At 45.1% G+C, this 24,906-nt stretch overlaps 1 protein-coding gene across 1 annotated transcript in view; it reads left to right on the top strand.

Moving 5' to 3' along the window:
* Positions 1–24,906, top strand: part of CRPPA (CDP-L-ribitol pyrophosphorylase A) — a 319,655-nt gene that overhangs the window by 93,428 nt on the left and 201,321 nt on the right. The window contains exons 4-5 of the mRNA XM_062178999.1: positions 1,940–2,044; positions 9,222–9,267. Coding sequence (XP_062034983.1) covers positions 1,940–2,044; positions 9,222–9,267 — 151 coding nt within the window. The remainder of the gene's footprint in view (positions 1–1,939; positions 2,045–9,221; positions 9,268–24,906) is intronic.

Below are 24,906 nucleotides of genomic sequence, written 5' to 3'. Positions count from 1 at the left end.
CAACATGTGAACTGAGACTCTTCTGGTCAAATTCGGACTCTCCATGGTTCTGTTTTCTTGTTTGTTGATCTCACAGACCACTGTAGTTTGGCATTTGCAGTAAAACAGCTTCAGCAAAGAGTGCTAAATGCCCTATCCATACGTGTTGCCTTCATGAAGTCCTCCTTCTAGATGGTCATGCTCTTTTGAAGAATGAACACCTGCCGAATGTCTTCAACGTCTGCCACTTTGCTACCGTTTAGCTTAGCAGTGTCACTTTCCAGTGTTATCCACTGTTGAACCCTGCAGTTACAGACCCTTCCCTCAGAGTGGCCTTCTCTGGGGCAAACTGGTTAAAAGTCAGCCTCCCCTTCAGAACCTGGCTCCTTGTGGACATGGCGCGGGTGTCATCCACCTTTTCAGTAGCTGATACTTTGTGCAGAGCTCAGAGTCAGGGTGGGCACGCAGTGAGTACCGTTCAGTTGAATTGTGTTCTTGCTGAGCTGTTTTGATACCTCTGCTAACAGTGCTGAAAAGCATTCATGGACATTTTCCTGAGTGTACATGAGACCACTGCATTTTTTTCTCATGAAAGACTGAATTCTTTTCATGTTCAATAAAGAAATGTACATCTTCTAAAAAGGAGCTCGTGATATTTTAAATATTAAAATGAGTGAGAGAACTGTGACTAGCAAATGCCATGATGTAAATATAAAATAGGGGATTGGGGTTTAAAAAAATTTTTTTTAAAGATTTTCTTATTTGAGAGGCAGAGTAACAGAGAGAGAGAGACAGAGAAAGGTCTTCCATCCACTGGTTCACTCCCCAAATGGCTGCAATGACCTGAGCTGGGCTGATCCAAAGTCAGGAGCCAGGAGCTTTGTCTGGGTCTCCCACCCACATGGGTGCAGGGACCCAAGGCCTTGGGCCATCTTCCACTGCTTTCTCATGCTGTAAACAGAGTTGGATTGGAAGAGGAGCAGCTGGGACACAAACTAGCACCCATATGGGATGCTGGTGTTGCAGGTGGAGGCTTAGCCTATCACGCCACAATGCTGGCCCCTAAAAATTTTTTTAAATTAATATGGAGAGGTTTCATGCATTCCATAGATAAGGTTTCAAGAAGACTGTTGGACCCTCGCCAGCAAGGGTCCAACACAGTCACGACAAGGTTACTGTTCATCGGTTCTCAAGGAACTTTTACTTGTGGGGGCAGAAGGAAAGTGGGGAGAGGAGAAAAGAGAGGAGGGGGCCGCCCAGATCCCAATGTCCCTTTATGCTGATATCGTCCAATCAGATGAAAGGGCGCGTATAGCCTCAGGTCAAAAGTTCATCTGTTTCACCTGGTTCTTCCTAGTTGTTTATCCATTCTGTTTCATCTGTTTCACCTGGTTGTTTTTGTAGGCCTTGTGGTCGACTGATTGCTGCAAACCATGTAGAGTAGGTTCCCACAGGTGGCCAGCCTGCGGTTCCCTACAAAGACAACCACACTTCCATACCTCCCCCCATCTAATCCCCTATCCTCTCTCCCTTCTCTTCATCAGCTGGGATTTGAGTTTTATAAACCGATGTATTTAAAGTTCTGATTCAGCAATCCCCAGCCATAGGTTCAGGCATTTTTATCAGTGGGTTTGGGAAGATAGCAAGTGAGCAAAGGAAATTGAGTATTACACTTATCTGACACCTGCAACTCTTGAAGAGGTTCAGAATTCTTCGAATGATTGCATTGTTTTTTACTGCTCATTTTATTTTGTTTCGTTCATAGGGTCTAGGAATGATTATTTTATAACCAAATCAGTAGCTGCTTCAATGGTATGTGAGGGGTTTTTTTTTTGTTTGTTTTTTGCTCTTCCTTGATTTTCTATTTGCGGTTGACTATTAATTAAAAGGCTTAGCTTTATTTAAAATTGTGTTTTAGCTTATTAACTCGTCTGTGTGTCTGCTTTTCTTTTCAAAACAGTGTAGCGACTATGACCTGGAATTTGGAACGGAGTGTTTGCAACTGGCTCTAAAGTACAGTGACACTAAAGCCAAACTTGTGGAGGGGTCCCCTGACCTGTGGAAGGTAAGAGGGGTGGTACTGGCACTGGCCCCTTAGTGTTTCACGGTGGTAGAGAAATCACAGAAGACGAGGAGCCTCCTGTGCTTAGGAAGCCATTAAGGAGTAGCATCACTTAGTTGCTTGGCATGAAGACAACGCAGCTTGAGATAATTCTGTTTTATTCACTTTTCCTTGCCTGCTCTGTCCCGTCCACTCAGTTGAGTGGAAGCTACTTCTGTGTGTCCCATGAGAGCCACATTTCCTTCCAAGGCCTGAAGTGGTTTCCACAGCTTCCCTGGGCTGGGAGAGTATCTGCCCAGTTCTGACCCAGTGGCTGACCTGCTCTCTGTCCCCTAGGAGGAAGTAGACCCTTTCTTGTGGCAAGGGCAAGGCTCAGCTCTTCTGCCCATATAGGAATGCAGGCTTGGCTTTACCTTCTATGCCACCACACCAGCCCCTCTATTGCATTTTCACACATTTCTTCATTTCTTTCCTTCCTCCTTCATCCTTCCTCTCCCTCCCCTCCCTTCCCCCTCCCCTCCCCTCCCTTCCCCCTCCCCTCCCCTCCCCTCCCTTCCCCCTCCCCTCCCCTCCCCTCCCTTCCCCCTCCCCTCCCCTTCCTTTCCCTTTTTTTTCCTGCTGACATGCACATATTTTACTTCTGTCTCTCTCCAAAAATGTTAGTCCTCAGATATATCTTACTCTTTGCTCCCTTTTCTGTGCGACAAATGTCAGTGCATTGAGATGTGGTTGGCCTTTCCACAGTGCCTCTCTTTGCCCCATGATGAGTCTCATGACACCTGCTCTGTGGGTGGGATTGTGCCCTTCTAAAGGGATGTGCAAGTCCCAGCTCCTGGCACCTATGGATATGCCCTTATTTGGTTTGCAGAAGTAGTGAAGTTAAAATGAGGTTGTCCTGGAGTCAGGGGGCAACTAAACCCATATAAGACCAGGAGAGGAGACACAGATCCAGAGAGACAGCTGTGTGAGGACAGAGGCCAGGGCCAGGCTGACGCATCTGCGAGCCTTGGGACAGCACACATTGGCAGTGACCATGGAAGCTGGGAAGGGACCAGGAAGGAACCTTTCCCACAGGCCCTGTCGAGGGAATTTGGTCCTGCCCGTGCATTGGTTTCAGACTGCCAGGCTCCAGAACTGTGAGAGAGCACAGCTCGTTGTTTGAAGCCACCAGGTTTGTCACACTGGGTCTCCCGAGTCCTAGGAAACACTGTCAAGGGAGTGACACTCCTCCAGGCCACCAGGGAATCAGCATCTCCTGAATGAGGGAGCTTCTGATGAATGAGCTTTGAAGACCTAGGTGCTTCACAGGCACCCTGGACTCTCAAAGGCCTGCGGTTGGACAAAATGTTTTAACAAATAGCAGTTACCAGGTGTTTTTTTTTTTTCTTTCGTTTTGTTAGATACTACATTTTTTTCTGTTGAGTGGGAGTGAAATCATTTGGCTGCAAACATCTTTTTGGTATTTTCTTATCTTTTAGCCCTTATTTAGTTCTTTTGATGGCATTCTATAGGCTATCATTAATTAATTTTGTGGTCTTATTTGGTGTGAATAGAGAGCATTTTAATTGTACCTGAGGCCACAAAAATGGAATCAACACTTTGAAATTAGTGTCCTAATTCTGTACTAACTCCAAAACTTGCTGTCATTTAAAAAATAATTTGGGGGTGGCACTGTGGCATAGCAGGAAAAGCCGCCGGCTGTGACACCAGCATACCCTATGAGGGCCAGTGTGTGTCCCAGCTGCTCCACTTCCAATCCAGATCGCTGCTAATGCACCTGGGAAAGCAGCAGAAGATGGTCCAAATCCTTGGACCCCTGCACCCACGTGGGAGACCCAGAAGAAGCTCCTGGCTCCTGGCTTCAGTCTGGCCCTGCCCTGACTGTGGCAGCCATCCGGAGAGTGAACCAGCGAGTGGAAGGTCTCTTTTTCTCTCTCTCTCTGTGTAACTCTGCTTTTCAAATGAATTTAAAAAAATCCTTAAAAAATTGGGATCTGAAAAAAAGCCTTAGTGTGTGACGCCTGGTTTTGGACCTAGGTGTCAGGGCCACGTACCTGGAACATGATCCGGAAATCTATAGTGAGTGGCACATTGGACATGAGAGAGAGGCGCTTTGCCGAGTGAATTCTGAGATGCAGAGGGGTCTGCCTCCCCTTGTGTGATGGAAGTCAGGGTGCTCAGACCGTCATGGTATGAAGAGTGACTGGAGATCTTGGCTGATTGCAGGAAGGGTTTTCATTTCATTTCAGCTGCCAGGAAGACGGCTGTTTTGCGTTTTGCGTATGTATTTTGGTGAGAGTGAACGTACAGAAGAAGCATCCAGGGTCAATAGCAGCTTTCCTCTGCTGGCTCTTCTGGGGTCTCCAGAAAACATCGGGTTTTTCCAGTCGCCATGCAGGGTAGAGTCCACCATCTGTTCGCCTGGAATGACCACAGCACCCCACTCTCCTCCGTAAAACAGTGAACCCCACCGAAGGGGTCGGGGCTGGCTCCTGCACTAGGACCCGCCCTCCTGCTTCCCATGCGTGCCGGTGCCTGGGCAGGCTCTGCAGGCATTCCCACCAGCCAGGATTTCCTCTAGTCTGTGCAGCACTCTCAGTCCTTTGGAGCTGTGCTTGTCCCTTATTTTTGGCCCACTCCAATTTTAAGTACTTAGTTGGGTCCCTGGCTGCACTGTGTAGACTTAACAGAACGGACTTCTTCCTGAATGGCAAAACCACCTTCAAGGCATAAAAGATTCATAACCGACTGAAGAAGTTGAACAACTGCACCCCGTTCTCTGGCAGTGCTCCTCTAGAGGGGCTTTGTGTCGTGTCTGTGTCATCACAGCGTTCCTGGGGGCAGTGACTTTTGAGGATTCCTTTTGAAGGGAACTACTTTTTTTTTTTTTTTTTTTAGATCCAAGTGTTCTAGGATCTTTGTTTAAAAATAAAAGAAGCAAAATAGTTTTTTTGTTGTTGTTTTTCAACCTCAAGGATACAGTGTGGTGACGTTGCTTCTTTTCTAGAGGTTTTCATATAGTTATCCATGCTGAAGAAGAGAATTTTCTAGATGTACGTAATTGATGAAATGGAAGTAAACCGTCAAAAATATTTATCGTTAAAACATGCTGTATTTGTAAAATGTAAGTTTTGCTGACTTTTTCCTCTAATTATTGGAGTCACACATTCATTTTCCTGTGAAGGGAAGGTTAAAAACACTGAGTCATCCTTAACTTAAGGAAGATGGAGACCAATTGGACTTGGCTCTGTTCCTTTTTTTTTTTTTTCTTTTAATATTTATTTAATTGTTTGAAAGGCAGAGTAACAGAGAAGGGGAGAAAGGGAGGGAGATGGGAGATAAGGAAGGATGGAGAGAGAGAGAGAGAGAGAGAGAGAGAGAGAGAGAGAGAGAGAGAGAAAGAGAAAGAGCTAATCTCTCATCTGCTGCTTTACTTCCCAGAAGGCTATGATGGTCAGGGCTGGGTCAGGCTGAAGCCAGGAGCAAGGAACTCCATCCAGGTCTCCTATATAGGTGGCAAGGGCCCCAGTACTCAGGCCATCCTCCGCTGCCTTCCCAGGAGCATTAGCAGGGAGCTAGACTGGAAATAGCAGATGGAACTCAAACCTGCCCTCCAATATGGAATTCCGTCATTGCAAGCGGTGGCTTAACCACTGTGCCTCGGTGTCCTTGGCCCCTCAGCTCTGTTCTGAAATGTCTATTTTAATATTTAGTGTCTCAGTCCGGAAAGAGCAGTAAATGCTTAATTGTCATGATCCTTGTGGTAGCTGGGTGAATCTTAGCCTAGCAATTCAAAGACAGGTCTGCAGTTCCAAGTTTCAGGGGTTCTTTCCTACTGAATTATATAATAATAATAATAATAATTTAAAGATTTATTTATTTACTTGAAAGTCAGAGTTACACAGAGATGAGAGAGAGACAGGTCTTCCATCTGCTGGTTCACTCTCCAAATGGCTGCAATGGCTGGAGCTGTGCCAATCTGAAGCCAGGAGCCAGGAGCTTCTTCCAGGTCTCCCATGTGGATGCAGGGGCCCAAGCACTTGGGCCATCTTCTTCTGCTTTCCCAGGCCATAGCAGAGAGTGGAATCGGAAGTGGAGTGGCTGGGACTCGAACTGGCGCCCATATGGGATGCTGGCACTGCAGGCAATGGCTTTACCTGCTACGACATGGTGCTGGCCCCCATCATATATATATATATATATATATATATATATATATATATTTAAGCAAGTATTACTCAGATGAACTATTCCACAGAAATACAATCAAACAAAATAGACCAAAATGGAGCTGAAGTAGGTGAGTGGCCGACATCCGGCCACAGTCGCACCTGCATAGCGCACCTGTACTGTTCTCCAGTGAGCAGTTAGCAAACAAGTGCTTGAGCAGGTTGTAGTTCTTTTCCAGTACTACAGGGCTGATTGCTTTTGTTAGGTAATTATTTTCCATAATAGAGTATTGTGCAAGGTCAAAGAAAACCACCACGCTGATGGGAGAAAATCCACTTCACAGCTGATTGCCGTTGTGCCTGTAAAAGCAGAATGAGTAAAGGGCAACCCGTCTTACCGTAAAAGCTTGGGAGAATGAGTAACGTAGCAATTCAGAATTGCAACATTTTTCAGTAATAGGCCCTTTGAAATGGGTTAGCTCCGTTTTAGAGAAAAATTAAGGCTATTCTTAAAAAGAATTCTTTGAAAGTTTGCAGCTTATTTTCATTAAATTAATATGTATTAAGAGGTACAGTCGAGGCATTGTCAAGGCTTATGAAGAAGTTGTTAGTAAAAGCCACAAAAGGCTGTATATCCAGAGGCTATACTAGGACCAAATTGACAGAGGAAAGGGTGTTTGAGAGTCTCTCATGTCTACACAGTTAATTACGGAATATTACAGGAGAAACAAAAAACTTTAGGTGGTTAAAAAATGTGTTATATTGATAAGACTGATTCCAATGCAAAAATTAGTTCTTGCAAGTATTCTAGAAAAGTCATTTTAGTATTTGAGAATAAATTTCTCTATAAAAATATGACACTTTTCCAATCATTCCAGTTATAATCCATTTTTCTTTAAAAGATTTATTTTATTGATTTTAAAGACAGAGTGATAGAAGGAAAGTCAGAGAGAGAGAACTAAAGAGAGAGAGAAAGAGAGAACTCCTATCTACTGGTTCACTCTCCAAATGGCTGTAACAGTTGAGGCTGGGCCAGGCCGAAGCTGGGAGCCAGGAACCCCAGACCAGTCTCCCACTTGGGTAGCATCATGAGGCCATCAGCCGTTGCTTTCCCAGGTGCAGTAGGAAGAAGCTGGATTGGAAGTGGAGCAGCTTGAACTCAAATGGCAGTCTGATATAGGATGCCCGTGTTACAAGTGGCAGCTGAACTCACTGAGCCACCTAAAATGTAGTTTTATACCTCAAAGAAGGCAAGGGGAATGTAAATTGAATTATGATAATTAGGTATCTTCCCCTTAATTTTTAGTTTCAATTTACCCTGCATAGCAATTACTGTAGAAAATTTTTCTCATTCAAATGGCAGCTAGTAATGAGGCCTGATTTCATGTAATTAATTAACTTCAGATTTTCAAGACAAATTAAACTAATTTTCTTCAACTTTATACCCTTTCTCGAGGAGTCTTTGTTTACACATTTCATTCCTGTATTAGCAACACTTAGAGCAGAGCCTAGGACATAGTATTTGATAAATATTTTTGCATCAAATGAATGAATCAATAAAATTTGGTGAAATGCATGGCGTAGACATTGAATGTCTGTTTTTATTTATTTTTTTCAGATACAGGTTGAGTATCTTGTATCCCAAATGTGTGGTACTAGAATGTTTCAGATTTCAGAGTTTTTGAGATTTTGGAATATTTGTGTGGCCATCATGTGTCTAGCATCTGTAATCCAAAAATTCAAAATCTTAAATGCCCCCAAATCTGAAATTTACTGAGTATTATCTAAATGCTCAAAAAGCTCCAGGTTTTGGATTTTCAGATCGGGGATGCCCAACATGTAGTAGAATTACATCGTGGATCAAGAGTTTTCCTCCTGAGAGTCAATAGTTTTGGTTGGCATGTGTTTGTTTTACAGAAAACATGTGGTGTCACATTTGATTTTAATAGAACGGTTGAATACTCAAGCAACTTCCTCTGTGTCTTACCCCATTAGCTGCTGTTTTATTTCCAGAGGGTAAGGTATAGTTGTCCACGGTTTACTTGGTAGGAGGAAAGGATAGCAGGAGGTTCTAAGTGCACTGGCCCACTTGAGTTGGATGAAGTTTCTGTACAGGTCCAGTTATGAGCTAATCTGGAAGAAGAATGTCCAAGTTTGTTATTAATTTGGTGGATATTTATCAAAGTGGGTTTTTAGACTATTTGCATCGTAAGCATCTGGGTACTTGACATAGGAGCTTCTAAGAACTCAGAGTCCTTATTAATACTGGTTGTTACGTTCTCCATCTCTCAGTCCTATGACACAGGAGGAATGATGCTGCAAAGCAGTGCACTTACACGTTGTCCCGCTGGGCTCCCTGGGTGGGTCTGGGGAGTGTCTGTCATAGGGAAGACTCACACGGTGGCAGGTTGCATGGCAAGGAGCAGGGGCAGTTACAAGGAAGCTGTGTGCAAGGATAGATCCCCACTGCTCTTAGGCACGTGGCTGGACCCGATATGCACTTTCTGTCTGTCAGAGCCACATTTTAAGAAAAATCTTAAAAGGCGAACCTTGTCTGTGTACATAAAGGTATACTCAATTGAGAAGGAAGTCCTCTTTAAACTGAATTGATCTTTGTGAATTATCATATTTCAACTAGGAGTGCAGCTTGGTGATTTTTGGAGTGCATAGACTTTGTCCCCCCAGCCCTTCCTTTCTTGCATAAACCTTACTGTTAAACAGTAATGCCAACACTTCATTTTTATATACAATCACATTTCCTTTTACTGTACTACTTCAGTTATGTTCATAAGATTTCAGCCACCGGTGCCTCACAATCTTTGAAGATTAGAAAACACATCTTCAACCATTTGTAGAACTAGCATGTATTTCCATGTGAGTTTGTTGATGCTGTTCTAATTTGGAGTGTGTCTGTATTGTCTCTATAGCTTCTGTACGCTTGAGTAGCTTCGTTGGGGGCACACTGCTTCCTACTTGGGTTAAAGTCTAACGAGGCTCGTCTTCTCCTCCAGGTGACCTACAAACGAGATCTGTCTGCTGCAGAGTCGATGATTAAGGGTAAGTTTGGCCTCATGACCGTTAAGTTCCTGTGTTTCAAAACCATGAGCCAGCTCAGAATTTCTGATGACAGCTTAAATCCCTGCAGTCTCAGAAGGATCAATGTCTGTGGGCCTTTGATATCTATCTCTTGTTTGGGTTTTGAAAGTAATTTTAAAGGGGAGGGGAGGGCAGCGGGTTAATGCCCTGGCTTGAAGTGCCAGCATCCCGTATGGGTGCCAGTTTGAGACCTGGCTGCTCCACTTCTGATCCAGCTCTCTGCTGTGGCCTGGGAAAGCAGTACAAGATGTCCCAAGTCCTTAGGTTCTTGCATCCGCATGGGAGACCCAGAAGTTCCTGGTTCCTGGCTTCGGATAGGTGCAGCTCTGGCTGTTGTGGTCAACTTGGGAGTGAACCATCAGATGGAAGACTTTTCTCTTTCTCTCTGCCTCTCCTCTCTCTATCTAACTCTTACTTTCAAATAAACAAATAAATAAATAAATCTTTAAAAAAAAAAAAAGAAAAAATTAGGGGCTGATGCCATGGCAAAGCCGGTAAAGCCACCTCCTGTTGCTGTGGATTCGTTCTGAGAGGAGGAGCATGGTGGGGGCAAGAGGTGCGGAGTCATCACACACACCACACAGACCAGGAATCAGGTGAAAGCGGGCCAGAGGTGAGCAGCCCGCAGACTAGTTAATTTCAGTTGGTACAGCAGCTTAAATAGCCAAGGCAGCCAATCCGGTCAAGGGGCGGTTTATGCCCTAACCAATCACAGCCTGTTGCCAGGCAGTCTCCGAAGCCATCCAATCACAGCCTGTAGCCAGGCAGGCTCCGTTGCCAGGTGGGTTTCAAAGCCATTCCTGAGTAACTGACGCTTGCTTGCCAGTGGCCATCTTGGCATGGTCTTCTCATTCCACCACAGCCTCCTGTGCACCCGCATCCCCTATGGGCATCAGTTTGAGTCCCGGCTGCCCCACTTCCTATCCAACTCTCTGCTTATGGCCTGGGAAAGCAGTGGAAGATGGCCCAAGTGCTTGGACCTTTGCACCTGTGTGGGAGACCTGGAAGAAGCTCCAGACTCCTGGCTTCGGATTGGCCCACCTCTGGCCACTGTGGCAATTTGAGGAGTGAACTAGTGAATGAAAGACCTCTCTCTCTGCCTCTGTCTTTCTGTAACTCTGCAAAAGAGAGCAACAGACAAAGAGAGAGAAAGAGAGAGAGAGAGAGAATCTTCCATCTCCTGGTTCACTCCCCAAATGGCCACACTCCAGGAGCCAGGAGTTTCCTTGGGGTCTCCCACATGGTTTCAGGAGCCCAAGGACTTGGGCCATTTTCTGCTGCTTTTCCAGGCCGTAAAAGAGAGCTGGATTGGAAGTGGAGCAGCCAGGACTTGAACCAGTGCCTGTATGGGATGCCAGCACTGCCACATGTAGCCAAGATGCACCAGGGACCACCAGGCTGGATTCTTGCAGCCTATGTCCTTTGCATGGGGCTTCCAAGCTGGGGCACTGTCATGGTGTGTTTCATGCCGGGTGACCCTTTGCTGTTGGAGCTGTTGGGTGCATCTCAGGCTGTTCAGCCCATGCTGGGCCTCTGCACACCAGATACTGTTTCCCTCCCTTAGTTGTGATAAAGATCCATCCTCCATCCTCACCCCACAATGGTGGCCTGGTGTCCCCCAGGGGACAAAATTACCCCCCCAAAGTGAGAACCACTTTTTCAAAATATGTAGTCCCCATAAGACCTGGGGTGTCCACCCCAGTACTGAGGCAAGTGTAGTGCTTTACAATGTGTCTGTAATGGACTTATTCGAAAACAGATTATGGCTATGCTCAAGGTTTTGATTGAGAGGTGAACTTCTGGGGCCAGCATTGTGGCATAGGGGGTAAAGCCATTGCTTGTGGCACCAGCACCCCATAAGGGCACCAGTTCATGTCCTGGATGCTTCACTTCCAATCCAGCTCCCTGTTAATGGCCTGGGAAAGTATCAAAAGATGGCCCAAATGCTTGGATGCTCTGCCACCCACGCAGGAGGCCCGAATTAAGTTCCTGATTCCTGGCTTCAACCTAAAACAGCAAACAGTCTGTCTCTCCCCCTCTCTCTGTAACTTCAACTTTAGAATAAATAAATAAATCTTTTTTTTAAAAAAAGAAGAGAGATGAACTTTCAAACTCAAACTTTTACTGAAGTAGAAAAGAACCACTTAACTGTGACTGCATTGGTTCATGTAAAATTTTGTGAACACCTATGTGATAACAAATTGGCTGCACGTACAGAAGACAGAAATCTCTCCTCTGATCATAATGCTACATGTGCATTTTGCTCTCAAACTCCTTGTCTTACAAGGTATTGTGTTTCAAATCATTAACGTACTGTAATTTGTGCACCTGTGTATATAAACAAAGCATCTATAGCTATAAATCAAAATGTTGACATATATTTACGTATCCACCAGGTGACGTGTAAATATTACTCTGTAGGCAATGGCTAAACCATGATGTACTTTCTGTTAGTTTCTCAACACAAGGAAACACAGAACTCAATTTGTTTTTTTTTTTTTACAGGGTCATAGCTGTGTGACCAAGGTATAGTGGAAGCAATCTTTTCTGTGAATGGTTAATCAGGGGTTCAACTGAGGGGTCTACAAACTTCAGTACTTTTGCACCTACACATGATCAGAACAGACTTCTTTAAAACATAAAAGCCTACGTTTTACAGTTTAAATTTGCTGGAAGGAGATCTGATTTAAGGAATCATTTTTCTTATGTAGGGGGCAGGTTCTAATGTGGTACTTTTATATTAAGGTTATTTTAGAAGTGTTCTGTTCTCAGGGAAGATCATCTGACTGGCAGGGTGTAAACAGGTGATGCAGGTCAACAAACTCCAGGAGTTTACTCACCCTCGAAGACCTGGGGAGTGTCCGGCCCACGAGCTACAGAAGGCTTGAGAAGGCCTTGGCTCTGGCCCCACCAAGGCAACCTCACAGGCAAGACTTGGAATTCAATACATCTACAGCAGGCTAAGTTTTAAGTTGATAACTTTGTATGGCTTGCAAATGATGTTATAAATGTCCAAATGGCCCTTGGCAGGAAAAAAAAAAAAACAAAAAACCCTACCCCCCTGCTGGATTCGTGTTTCTGCCACTTCCCTGGAGGTTCCCGTGCTGCTCCGGGGGCCTCCATCCTCTCAGGGAGCACCCTAGCTCCAGCAGCATTGTGACCACCTGAGCACTTGAAGGTGGACTCGCCAGCCCCGCCCCAATTCATCAGAATCTGCATTTTAACCAGCCACTAATTAGTTTATACAATAAATTCTTTTTGAAGATTTTAATTTATTTATTTGAGAGGTATAGTTGTAGGCACAGAGAGGCAGAAACAGTGAGAGAGGTCTCAATCCATTAGTTTGCTCCTCAAATGGCTGCAACTGCCAGAGCTGAGCTGATCTGAAACCAGGAGCCAGGAGCTTCTTCTGGGTCTCCCATGCGGGTGCAAGGGCCCAAGCACTTGGGTCATCTTCTGCTGCTTTCCCAGGCCATAGCAGAGACCTGGATTGGAAGTGAAGCAGCTTGGACATATGGGATGCTGGTGCCCATATGGGATGCCGGAGCTGCAGGCAGAGTCTTGGCCCACTACGCCACAGTACCAGCCCCCAGACTGTAAATTCTACAAGCATTTCTCTGGACTGCCTCTCATGGTCACTTGGTCCTAAATGACATTGCATATGTTTTCACATCTTCTTCTTCTTCTTTTTATAAAAATTTATTTGACAGGTAGAGTTATAGACAGTGAGAGAGACAGAGAGAAAGGTCTTCCTTCTGTTGGTTCACCTCCCAAATGGCTGCCATGGCCGGCTCTGCACCAATCTGAAGCCAGGACCTAGGTGCTTCTTCCTGGTCTCCCATGCGGGTGCAGGGGCCCAAGCACGTAGGCCATCCTCCACTGCCCTCCCAGGCCACAGCAGAGAGCTGGACTGAAAGAGGAGCAACGGGACTAGAACCTGGTGCCCATATGGGATGCCAGTGCTGCAGGCGGAGGATTAACCAAGTGAGCCATGGTGCTGGCCCCCTCAAGTCTTCTTGACAGATCCAGATGCTTATTTCTTCGCCTGAGGTCACCCCCTGCCTTCGTGATGGCACTCAGTGCTCTGTGATAACACAAATACCCCTGGGCACAGAGAAAGGGAAACTCTTGGACCATTGAAGACACTGAGATTTCAAAATGTGGTGTTACAGCAGATGATCCGAGCCACACATTTCTCCCCATGTATTAGTCAGAGTTGCCCAGAGAAACAAAATCGAGCAGCTACACATAGAGGTAGGTCTGTAGAAAGGTAAGTTGTGAGGGGTTGGTTTGTGTGAGTGTGCAGGCAGAGTTCCAGGATCTCCTGTTGGAAGATAGAGGGCCAGGGATGCTGGTGGGGTAATCAGAAGCCTGCATACCAGGGCAGCCAATGGTGTGTGTCCCAGTCTAAGTGCAGACCCCAGAGCCAGGTGCACCGATGTCCTAGGGCAGGAGCAGGGGTCTTGGCCAGCACCAGAAGCAGAGTTTCTCCTTCCTTTGCCTTTTGTTTCATCCAGGCCCTCAAAGGGTGGTGTGATGCCTTCCGCATTGGTGAGCACCATCTCTTTTACTCACTCCAGCCCTTCAAATCCTAATCTCTGCTAGAAACCCCACACATACCCACACACCCACAAACACACCTCCCCCCCCCACACACTCGGAAGTGTTTTACCAGCCATCTGAGCCCAGATGAGGATCCATAAGGTTGACCATCATACCTAGTGCATGTCCAGAGTAGTTTGGGGGGTTCTACTATTACTTTGTACTGGATGTTGCCTGAAGCACTTCATGTGTATTATCTTTTTTTTTTTTTTTGGACAGGCAGAGTTAGACAGTGAGAGAGAGAGAGAGACAGAGAGAAAAGTCTTCCTTTTCCGTTGGTTCACCCTCCAAATGGCCACCACGGCTGGCACTATGCACTGATCCGAAACCAGGAGGCAGGTGCTTCCTCCTGGTCTCCCATTTGGGTGCAGGCCCAAGCACTTGAGCCATCCTCTACTGCCTTCCCGGGCCACAGCAGAGAGCTGGACTGGAAGAGGAGCAGTCGGGACAGAATCCGGCACCCCAACCGGGACTAGAACCCGGGGTGCCGGCGCCGCAGGTGGAGGATTAGCCTAGTGAGCCGTGGCACTGGCGTGTATTATCTTCTTATCTCTTCTTCAAGAGCTCAGTGATGTGTGTACTGTCACTGCTCCCATATTATAGCACATTCACAATTTCTAGAACAAGTGCTGGGTTGAGAAGATAGAAAATTCTGAAGTCTGGTCTCTGTGAGGGTAATTTTCCTGCAATCTCCCCCTTTTACCTATAAGTAAGTTTGGATTCTCCTGCCTGGCACCGTGGGCTCCCTGTGATCTGGAATTTGGAATGCTCTGCACCGTCAGGATCTGTTGCATTGCATCCCATACCCGGGGATTTGAGACCTCACCACTCAGCGCCATCATAGAAACTACAGAGCTTCTAATCTGTTCTTCAGCACCAGTTTTGCCACCAAAGTAATACTTGCCCATCATGTAGAATGAACCTGTTTCAGATTGTGATTCAATGGGGCTCGCAGGAGCGTCTTTTTCTGTTTGTTTTTGGTGTCTGCTGACATTGAGTCGTATCATGTTGAATTGTGTGATACGCCAACAGCTCCAGCTACATTTTTCCGTAGGTTCTATGGGCTCTACAAGTTATGGGAGGATGCAGCTCTTTCCTCCCTTACCACTGTGCCTGCTCCCAACAGATGCATATTGGGATCCAGTATGCCTGTTTCTGCCTTGTGCCTTTATTCTTTTCCTTTTGAGAGCAGATTTTTCTTTTATCAATGCTTAAAGCTATGACTTGGGGCCCAGTGATATGGTGCAGTGGGTGGAGCGGCTGCTTGTGATGTCAGCATCCCTTGTCAAAGTGTCAGTTCAAGCCCTGGTTACTCTGCCTCCTATCCAGCTCCCTGCTAATGCACCTGTGAAGGCCACGGATGATGACCCAAGTGGGTCCCTGCTAACCATGTGGGAGACCTGGATAAAGTTCCTGGCTCCAGACTTCAGCCTGGGCCAGACCTGGCTGTTGCAGTCATTTGGGGGAGTGAACCAGCAGACAGAAAATCTTTCTGTCTGTCCCTCCCCTCTCTTTCTGTCATTCTGCCTTTTAAATAAATAAAGAATTTTAAAAAACAGGGGCCAGTGCTGTGGCATAGCAGGTAAAGTGGCCACCTGCAGTGCTGGCATCCATATAGGCACTGGTTTGAGTCCTGGCTGCTCCACTTCCTATCCAGCTCTCTGCTGTGGCTTGGGAAAGCAGTGGAGGATGGCCCAAGTTCTTGGGCCACTGCACCTGTTTGGGAGACTTGGAAGAAGCTCCTGGCTCCTGGTTTCGGATCTGTGCAGCTGCAGCTGGGGAGTGAACCAGCGGATGGAAGACCTCTCTCTCTCTACCTCTCCTTCTCTCTCTCTGCCTCTCCTTTTTCTGTGTGTAACTCTTACTTTCAAATAAATGAACAAACCTTTAAAAAAATTAAAAAAAATAAAGAAAACTAGGACTTAAACACATAGCTTTCATGTCAGGTGTCTTTTTAAAATTAACTAATTAAAAATGTTTTAAGGTAAACTAATTTCCTATATACAGATGTAGGTAGGAGCCCAGTGATACTTAACACCCTACCCTTCCTCTCAGCCATAATCTCACCCTCCCTCCACCTTCCTCTTTCCATCTTTTAATTTTTACAATGGTCTACTTTCAGTTTACGTTATACAATTATCTCTGCACCAAGTGAAGAGTTCAACAAACAATAAAAAGTGAAACACATTGTTCCTCAACAGTGGAGACAAGGGCTGTAAACAATAATCAAATCCCAAAATGTGAATTTCACTTATATATATTATATTTTTGGTACTCTATTAGTTACCACAGGTCAGGGAAAACATATGGTATGTGTCTTTTGGAGACTGGCTTATTTCACTAAGTATAATGGTTTCGCGTCGCATCACTTTTGTTGCAAAAGATGGGATTTCATTCATTTTCATGACTGAGTAGTTTTCCATTCTCTTTCTCTCACTCTCTGTGTATATATGTATTATATATATATATATTATATATATGTATATATATACATACCATAGTTTCCTTATACAGTCATCAATTGATGGACATCTGGGTTGATTCCATATCTTAGCTATTGTGAACTGTGCCTTTTATATGTTGTCTCATTTATTCTTTTAAAATAACATCGTAAGGCAGATGTCATTGCTTCCATTTTGTAGGAGGGAAAATCGAGGCTCAGGTTTGATCCTTTCCTGTGGGTTGCACAGTTAATAAGAGTGTGATTCACCATTTAAGCTCTGGTCTACATTGCCCTGGAGTCTGACTGTGACCATTTTATATCTCTACGCACCATGCAGCTCCTCTGCTTGATGCTATAGCGGACACTGGCTTCAGTATTTCCATGGGTGCGGATTCCAGTGGTTTATAAAATCCAGCCTACTCAGCTCTCATTCCTCTGGATAGAAACTGTGCTTGTAGCTGGCCTGGTGAGAGAGATCATACAGTTGAGACTGGAGACCTTACTCCTAGTGCTTGTCTGAAGACACAGGGTGGCTTTCTGGAGCATCACAGGTGTGTAAGAAAGCTGTACTATTGGGGCTGACACTGTGGCTTAGCGAGTAAAGCCACCACCTGCAGTGCTGGCATCCCATATGGGCACTGGTTCGAGTCCCAGCTGCTCCACTTCTGATCCAGCTCTCCAGCCTGGGAAAGCAGTAGAAGATGATGAAAGTCTTGGGCCTCTGCACCTGTGTGGGAGACTTGGAAGAAGCTCCTGGCTCCTGGCTTTGGATTGGCACAGTTCCAGTCATGGTGGCCATGTGGGGAGTGAACCAGTGGATGAAAGACCTCTCTCTCTCTCTGCCTCTCCTTCTCTCTCTGTGTAACTCTTTCAAGTAAATAAATAAAAGAAAAAACTTAAAAAAAAAGAGAACTGTACTATTGAAATGGCTGATTTCTATACATGCTCAGAGAAAGAATAAAAATAAAAAGGGTTAAAAAAAGGGTTAAAATGGTAGGCTGAGTACTGTTTAATTTTTTTGGCAACCTAGGTGGTTCAGTGTTCATTATGCAGGCATGCCACTTTTCCTCTTGCAGCAGGACACTTTGCGTATGGTGTGATATGAGTGCTTGGTATTCCGGAACGTGTCTCTCCTGCACTGTTTTGTCCCTTGAATACCAGTTACTGCTGCTCAAAAATTATATGCTGGGGGTGATCATTTCACATAGTAGTTAAGACACTGCTTGGAGTGCCTATGTCCTGTGTGGCAGTGCCTGATTCTGGATCCTGACTGTTAATGCAGATCCTGGGAGGTGGCAGTGATGACTCTTGGGATTGCTTTCTGCCACTCACATGAAAGACCTGGATTGAGTTCCTAGCTCTCAGGTTTGACCTGGCCCAGCCCTGGCTGTCATGGGCATTTGGGGGAATGAACAAGCAAAGGGCTATATAGCAAGCTCCCTGTATATCTGCTTCTTTCTTTCTGTCATTCAACTAAAAGAAATCCAAATTGAAAAAAATTATATTCTAATGTAATTATTGTTTAGTTTTTTTTAGACTCTATAAATGACTTTTCAGATAAATATGTTTCATGTCTTTTTTTTAAACATTTATTTATTTGAAAGACAGAGTTACAGAGAAAGGTAGAGACAGAGAGAGAGGTCTTTCATCCACTGGTTCACTCCCCAAACAGCCACAACAGCCGGAGCTGAGCCAATCTGAAGCCAGGAGCCAGAAGCTGCTTCTGGGTCACCCACACTGGTGCAGTGGGTACTTGGACCATTTTCTTGCTTTTCTAGGCCCTAGGAGAGAGCTGGATTGGAAGTGGAGCAGCAGGGACTTGAACTGGTGCCCATATGGGATGCCGACACTGCAGGTGGCGGCTTTACCTGTTATGCCACAGCACCAGTCCCTAGGTAGTTTTTATTTTTAAGCCTAATTTATTTCAGCAGTACGTTTACATGGATTTTCATTCATGGTGAATTCGTTGATGATAGGACGTGTGGATAGAAAGTGGTACTCATTTATCATTCACATGGCCTGTGTTGAAATACGCATTTAATTACAACTTTACTCCTGTGAGAAATCTTAAAAAAGTTTACAGAAAATGTGTGTAATCTGAAAAGTACAGATTTCAAAATATTTTCCACCAAAGTAAACTTACTTTTCATTATATTCTCCACAAACTTTTTGAAGTACCCACGCACAACTTTTGTACGACAAAACATTGTTGATATTCCTTCTTCTGTGGTAGAGAGGTGGATTTGGTCATTGTTTTTGCATGTTTAACTCTTTCAAGCTCCTTCTGTGAGTGAGTGCAAGACAAATGTTTCTAGAAGTGGCATGATTAATCAGTGCCACAAGACACAGGGTTGACTGATATGTTCGTAAACACCCTCTTAACAAAGAGGTATTGTGCAGGGGTTGAACAAGTGGGTTGAGCCCACCCAAGCTTGCTCTGCAGGCTCAGACGAACCCAAACTCCATGAAAGTGGCAACAGATGCCAGCCAGGAATGTCCTAGAATGTATCTAGATTGACATAAGCCATACACACAGTTCCAGCCCACGCTTGACTTAATATGCTCACCACATTCTGGCAGAAGGGTTGATATTCTAAAATCTTCTAAGGAGAAAAAGATGCTATGGAATTTCCAAATGAAAGATTCCATTTATTTCCTACCTTCATCCTTCATCAGCCTTTGAATACATTCCATTTTGTGGTTAAGGAGTATTGTGAAAATAATTTAATTTATTCTTTCACGGTTGTAATTGTACAAAAAACCCAAATAAGCTCATGCTATAAAACTGCCTTGTGGTGCCTCTTTTCCTATGGTGGTTTGTATAAAAACAGAAAATAAAATAGTTAAAATTGAAAATGATTTCAATTTAGTTTAGTTAATAGTTGTTAAAATTACTTAATGTTCCCATAAAAGTTTGTCTTTTCCCAGTCACTATGCAGTGCTTTTAGCATTTACTGTATTTTAAATGAACTTAATTGACATTGCCTACTCTGATATATGACCTCCTTCAATGCTTCAGAAATTTACATTTTATTCAGAAGATGTGTTTTTGGGACATCAAAAATATAGATAGGTTCCTTTCAGTGCCAGATGTTTGGGAAAAGTCAAGTCCTAGGTCCTCGTGCCTCCTTTTTGTGTTTCATATAGTTTTTGGAACTTTATGCCAATGGGAAATCAGCTGAATCCTTTGTGCTTGTGTCTTGAGAGTAGCTGTGGCTGCAAGAAATTAAATAACTTCACATCTGAAAAAATTCGGTTTGGCGTTACTGAGAATTCCTGTGTTGGGATCTGTTTTATGCATGTGAAGAAATTAATGCAATAATTTTTTGTGTGTGATTTTCTACAATTTTTCCTTGAAATCATGGCATTTTTAGTTCAGAATCATTTTGAATTTTTTGAATCAAGTTGAAAGATGAGGAACTTTAAATCAGGTTTCCTGTGTCCATGGCTGGACAGTGTCCTACAGCTGTGGTACGTCCTCATCAGCTTTTTCTTGTTAAATACTCAGCGGTGATGCCATTTGCATCGTTAACCATGCTTTTTGGACAATGCAAAGTGACAGCTAACATTTACATAGAAACCTTAATTTTTGATGTTACTGGTTTTTGACTATGATACTTAATTTCCCAAATTTTCCCATTCTTTGTACATAATATAGTTTTTGTTCTGCCCTCTCTTGAAAAATAGCACTGTGACTGTATCTTACGCGAATCTGTAAGAACACTTGCGTCAAGCCTTAATTAGCAAGAACAGGAAGGCTGCAATATGATTTAAGAACAATTTGGTTCCCTTGAAATCTTATTGTAAAAAACATGCAAATTGGAAAGTTAAATATTTGGGGCAAGATTAGAGAAAGTAGAATTCACTTGTTTGTTTAATTTTGTAATTTCCTTAATTTATCATCAGTGAAATAGTAGTTTGAACATGGCCAAATAAATCTGTCATTTCCAAAAATTCAGAAGGTCACAACGAGGGATTAAGTAACTGGCTAACTAAGACTTGATAACCGACAGAAGCCAGCCTCTTATACCTCACTCCGCTGTAGGTAGTGAGGGGGGAAAAAAAAGAAAACTAAAGAAACCCCAAACATGCTGTTTGTTCAAAGCAATAGAACATTTTGTAAATATCCCGATGACTCAGCAACCCTCGAAAATTGCATGTCCTTCAAATTCATTGCTCTCAACTGAGAAAGAATATATTGAAGAGCAAAAGCATACAGTATCCCTCAGAAAACAGTAATACGCTTTTCCTAAAGCTCATGCAGAGCAGCGCGTGCAGGGGACAGGATGACACATGCCCGATCCCTGCTGTCAGCTGCAAAGCAGAAAACTTCATCGGGTATTCCGTGACTCATTTGAAAATATGAAGCTAAGATCTGATGATACAAAACACGTGAAAATCTCCCTGCAAATGATCGGCCTCCCTCCTGGTGAAACAGGCCCAGTTGCAATAGAGCTGGCTTCTCAGGGAGACCACTTTGACCTTGAAGCTGGTGTGAATGGTTTTCTCACACATCTTCAAGAGCTCTCACTGGGGTACACGTGTCCTGTAGGCCCAGTGTGGGGGCGGCTTCTCCTTTATTTGCTGCTTGCCTTATGCCTCCCAGTTCTAATGGTTTCCTCTTTCCAGGGTGCTCAGAGAATCAGAGAGACAGAGTGCTTCCAGCCTGTGGTTCACTCTGCCAGAGGCCTGAGACACCTGGGGCTGGGCCAGGCCAAAGCCAGGAACCAGAAACTCAACCTAGGTCTCCCATGTGGTGGCAGGGAACCAAGTACTTGAGCTATCTCTGCTGTCTCTCAGGATGCACATTGGGAGGGAGCTGGAATCAGGCACAGAGGCAGGACTTGAACCCAGCACTCAGATAAGGGGTGAGGGAGTCACAACCGACGTCCTTAGCCATTGCACAAAATGTAGGCTCCTCAGGTTGGCTTTTGATTCAGCAATTCAGCAGGATGGAAGGCCCTCACTCTGAACGGATTACAGCTTGACATGTCCTTTGGAAGTGACTACAGTTGGATTTGAGTCAGTGTTTCTTCATCTAAGAACTCTAAAGTTTCAGGAAAGTCAGCAGTGAGGCTGGAGAGAACAATCTCATGATGTTGGATGCCTAGAAGGGAATTGAAGACAGACTTCTGAATTTTGTCCCCATTTGTTTTTGGAACTAACCTTGTATTTTGGATTTTCTCTCATCTGTCTTCCATGGTAATTACAAGTTACTTGTAAAATATGATGGGTCTTTAACAAGTTCCTGGAAAATGCATGTTATGAAAGTCTATGCATAGATTTCAAAAGATTTTACACCAAAATAAACTCATCTTTTAATTCCATTTTCCACAAACTTCTTTTTTTAAGGCTGGTTTATTTGGTTTGAAAGGCAGAGATACAGAGAGAGGAGGGGAGAGATAGAGATAGAGAGATAGAGAGAGAAGGGAGAAAGATTGAGATCTTCCATCTGCTGGTCACAATGGCAGAGGCAGTGCCAGGCTGGAGCCAGGAGCTTCTTCCGAGTTTCTCATATGGGTGCAGGGGCCCAAGCACTTGAGCCATCTCCTGCTGCTTTCCCAGGCCATAGCAGAGAGCTGGATTGGAAGTGGAGCAGCCAGGACTCGAACTGGTGCCCATATGGGATGCCAGCCCTGCAGGCAGAGGCTTAACTTACTACACCACAGCGCTGGTCCCTCCACAAGCTTTTCAACATGCTCTCTTCTGAACAGCATCCTGAGCTTTGATGAGTCCCTGCTGATGGTTAACTGGTAGAGGCCAGATGACTTCTGGCCTCAAAGTTGCCCTGCCCCCACCACACATTAGTAGATGCCCCAAAGCCTGCCACTGTTCCTGTGGTTACTATGCAGGTGAAGCTGGGGGGGGGGGGGGCTGCAGCCTTCCAGGTGGGGGCAATGGACTTTTCCTTCCATCCAGCACTGACAGCTCCAGGCCATAACTGTATCTTCCAGAAGTTCCTCTCCAAAGACCTTTGCTTCTGGATTTCAGATAAGTACCTCCTGGCCTGGGTGCTGGTCTGCTTCTGGGGTGCCCACCTGTAGCTCAGCGAGTAAACTCACCGCAGCCTGTTCTAGGTGTTGTTCCTTGCAAACCATGTGGAGGAGGACTCAGAGGAACCCAAACATGAGATTTCCCCATGGGGCCTGGAGATAGACTGGGGCTCCCCAGTGGAGGCAATCCTGCACCAGAGGCTGGATGCGCCGCTGGTGCTATGTGGAGGTCAAGGCCAGTGAGCTGAGCCCCCAGGCCTGGACTCGACAACAGTTCTCTCACCATGGTGGGGTTCAGAGGAGTCAGCCACAGACCCTGGTTCATGGCCCCCAGGGCCCCACCTGCTCATCTCCTCACCGTGCCAGGTGTGGCTTGCCCCAGCATCATGGCTAGCCCTGTCATCCCTATGCCCTTGATCTCTGAGTGCCCCCATTCCATAAAGTGCCTCTCAGTGGTCATTTGCCAGCCTGGTAGGGACAGCCTCATCATCTTGCCCCTACCACGTGCCCATGGAGCCAGGCACCTGCACCCTCCACAGGTTGCTCCAGGTCTCCAACCAGTTCTTGGCATCGAAGCCCATGGGGTAAGGAGCTGCCTGCCTGCTAACCAGGACTCTGCAGTCTGTACCACTGCCCCAGCCTCTGCCTTCAGGACCTCAGCCTGGCCCTGCTGGCCACGCCCCCACCCCTTCCTCCCAAGCTGCTGTGTGTTCCCATTCTGGCTATGGTGCCTATCTAATAAATTTGTGTCCACAGGACACCAACTGTGAAAAAAAATTGACAGAGGCATCTATCTAGATAGTCTTTGTTTCTCATGAATGTTGGTAGGTGTGGGTCATATACTGAAGACGAAATTGTGCATTTTAGAAACTGTACTATTACTGTTCTGTGACATTAAATAAAAAAGGCCCCAAATTGCGTTTTTTAAAGATTTATTTATTTATTTGAAAGTCAAAGTTACACCGAGAGAGAAGGAGAGGTAGAGAGGTAGAGAGAGAGAGAGAGAGAGAGGTCTTCCATCCGATGGTTCACTCCCCAGTTGGCCTCAACGGCCGGAGCTGCACCGATCTGAAGCCAGGAGCCAAGAGCCTCCTCCAAGTCTCCCACATGGGTGCAGGGGCCCAAGGACTTGGGCCATCTTCTACTGTTTTCTCAGGCCATAGCAGAGAGCTGGATCAGAAGTGGAGCAGCCAGGTCTTGAACTGGTGCCCATATGAGATGCTGGCACTTCAGGCCAGGACATTAACCTGCTGTGCCACAGTGCCAAGCCCCCAAATTCCATTTATTTCTAATCCTTTACACAAGATGGTATACTTTACGTGTAGCAGGAGATCCAGTGTTTCAAGTAAAATAACAGGAAGCTTAAAAGACGAGTGTGTGGCATATTAGATGTGGGTCTCCTTTATTAACTTTTAGACTTATACATTTTCCCTCCTATTCCTATGAAGGGCTTTAGTTAGCATAACTCTGGAATTGAACATGAGTGAAACCACATTGTCTATATGTCAGCAAGCCATTTGTTCTAGCGAAAGATGGCTGAGTTATAGGTTGCAATGAACAGTAAACCAGGGGCATTGAGAGCTCTGAAGAAATTCTGTGATACCTACAACTTGATGGAAACCTCAGAGAATTTCAAAGGAGCCTGACAGATGGAGCTGTGATACGTTCCAAACATCAATGTTCAGGAGTTGGAGTGTGGCACTGTTTGACGTACCCTGCAGGCAAGATGGCTGGAATTGTAATACTGTTCCCGGCTCTCTGCCGCCATCAGCTCCTTCCAGACCAAAGACATGAACAGAAGAAGAGGAGCACCTTCTGTGTATCTTCTCTGACTCCCTCCCCTTGGAGCTGTCTACACAAAGATTTCCTTTATCATAGGTGTGTATGTACGAGGGGGACTTTGAGAAAGTTGATGGAAAAGGAGAAAACTCTGCGTGAATTTCCACATTTCTGGGCCCAAATAAACTTTTTTGTTTTGGTGAACTTTTCCAAGTATATTCCAAGTTTCCAAGTATATTCCAAGTGCCCTTTTTTATGTATTTGTTGTAGGAACCAGCTATCAATTCCTATGGATTTACTCTAGATAAAGGAAAACTCATCACATTCAAGTCTGTGTCTGAATGATGATGGTAGCAGTTTTGTGAATCACTAAGGGTTGGAAACAAAGCAAATGCCCTTTTATGAGAGAACTGACAAATTATGGTATGTCTTTGCAATGGATTCTTTGCTGGTATGGAAAGAAATTAACTGTTGGCCCTCAAAGCAATGTAGATTTGGGGCAGGTATTGTTTTACAGCTGGTTAAGCTACCACTTGGGATGCTCGCATCCCATATCGGTATGCCCAGTTCCAGTCTCGGCTATTCTGTGCTTCTAACCCAGCTTCCTGCTAAAGTGCCCAGTGCCCAGGGAGGAGGCAGGTGATAGCCCAAGTACTTGGGTGCTTGCCACCACATGGGAGGCCTGGAAGGAGCTCCTAGCTACTTCGTGGCCCAGCCTTACCTAGCTGTTGTGGGCATTTGGGGAGTGAACCAGAGGATTCATTCATTATTCTCATTCTCACT

Source organism: Lepus europaeus, chromosome 20 (genome assembly GCF_033115175.1).
Source record: "Lepus europaeus isolate LE1 chromosome 20, mLepTim1.pri, whole genome shotgun sequence".
NCBI classification, from domain to species: Eukaryota; Metazoa; Chordata; class Mammalia; order Lagomorpha; family Leporidae; genus Lepus; species Lepus europaeus.
This window is presented reverse-complemented; position numbering and strand designations above follow the sequence as displayed.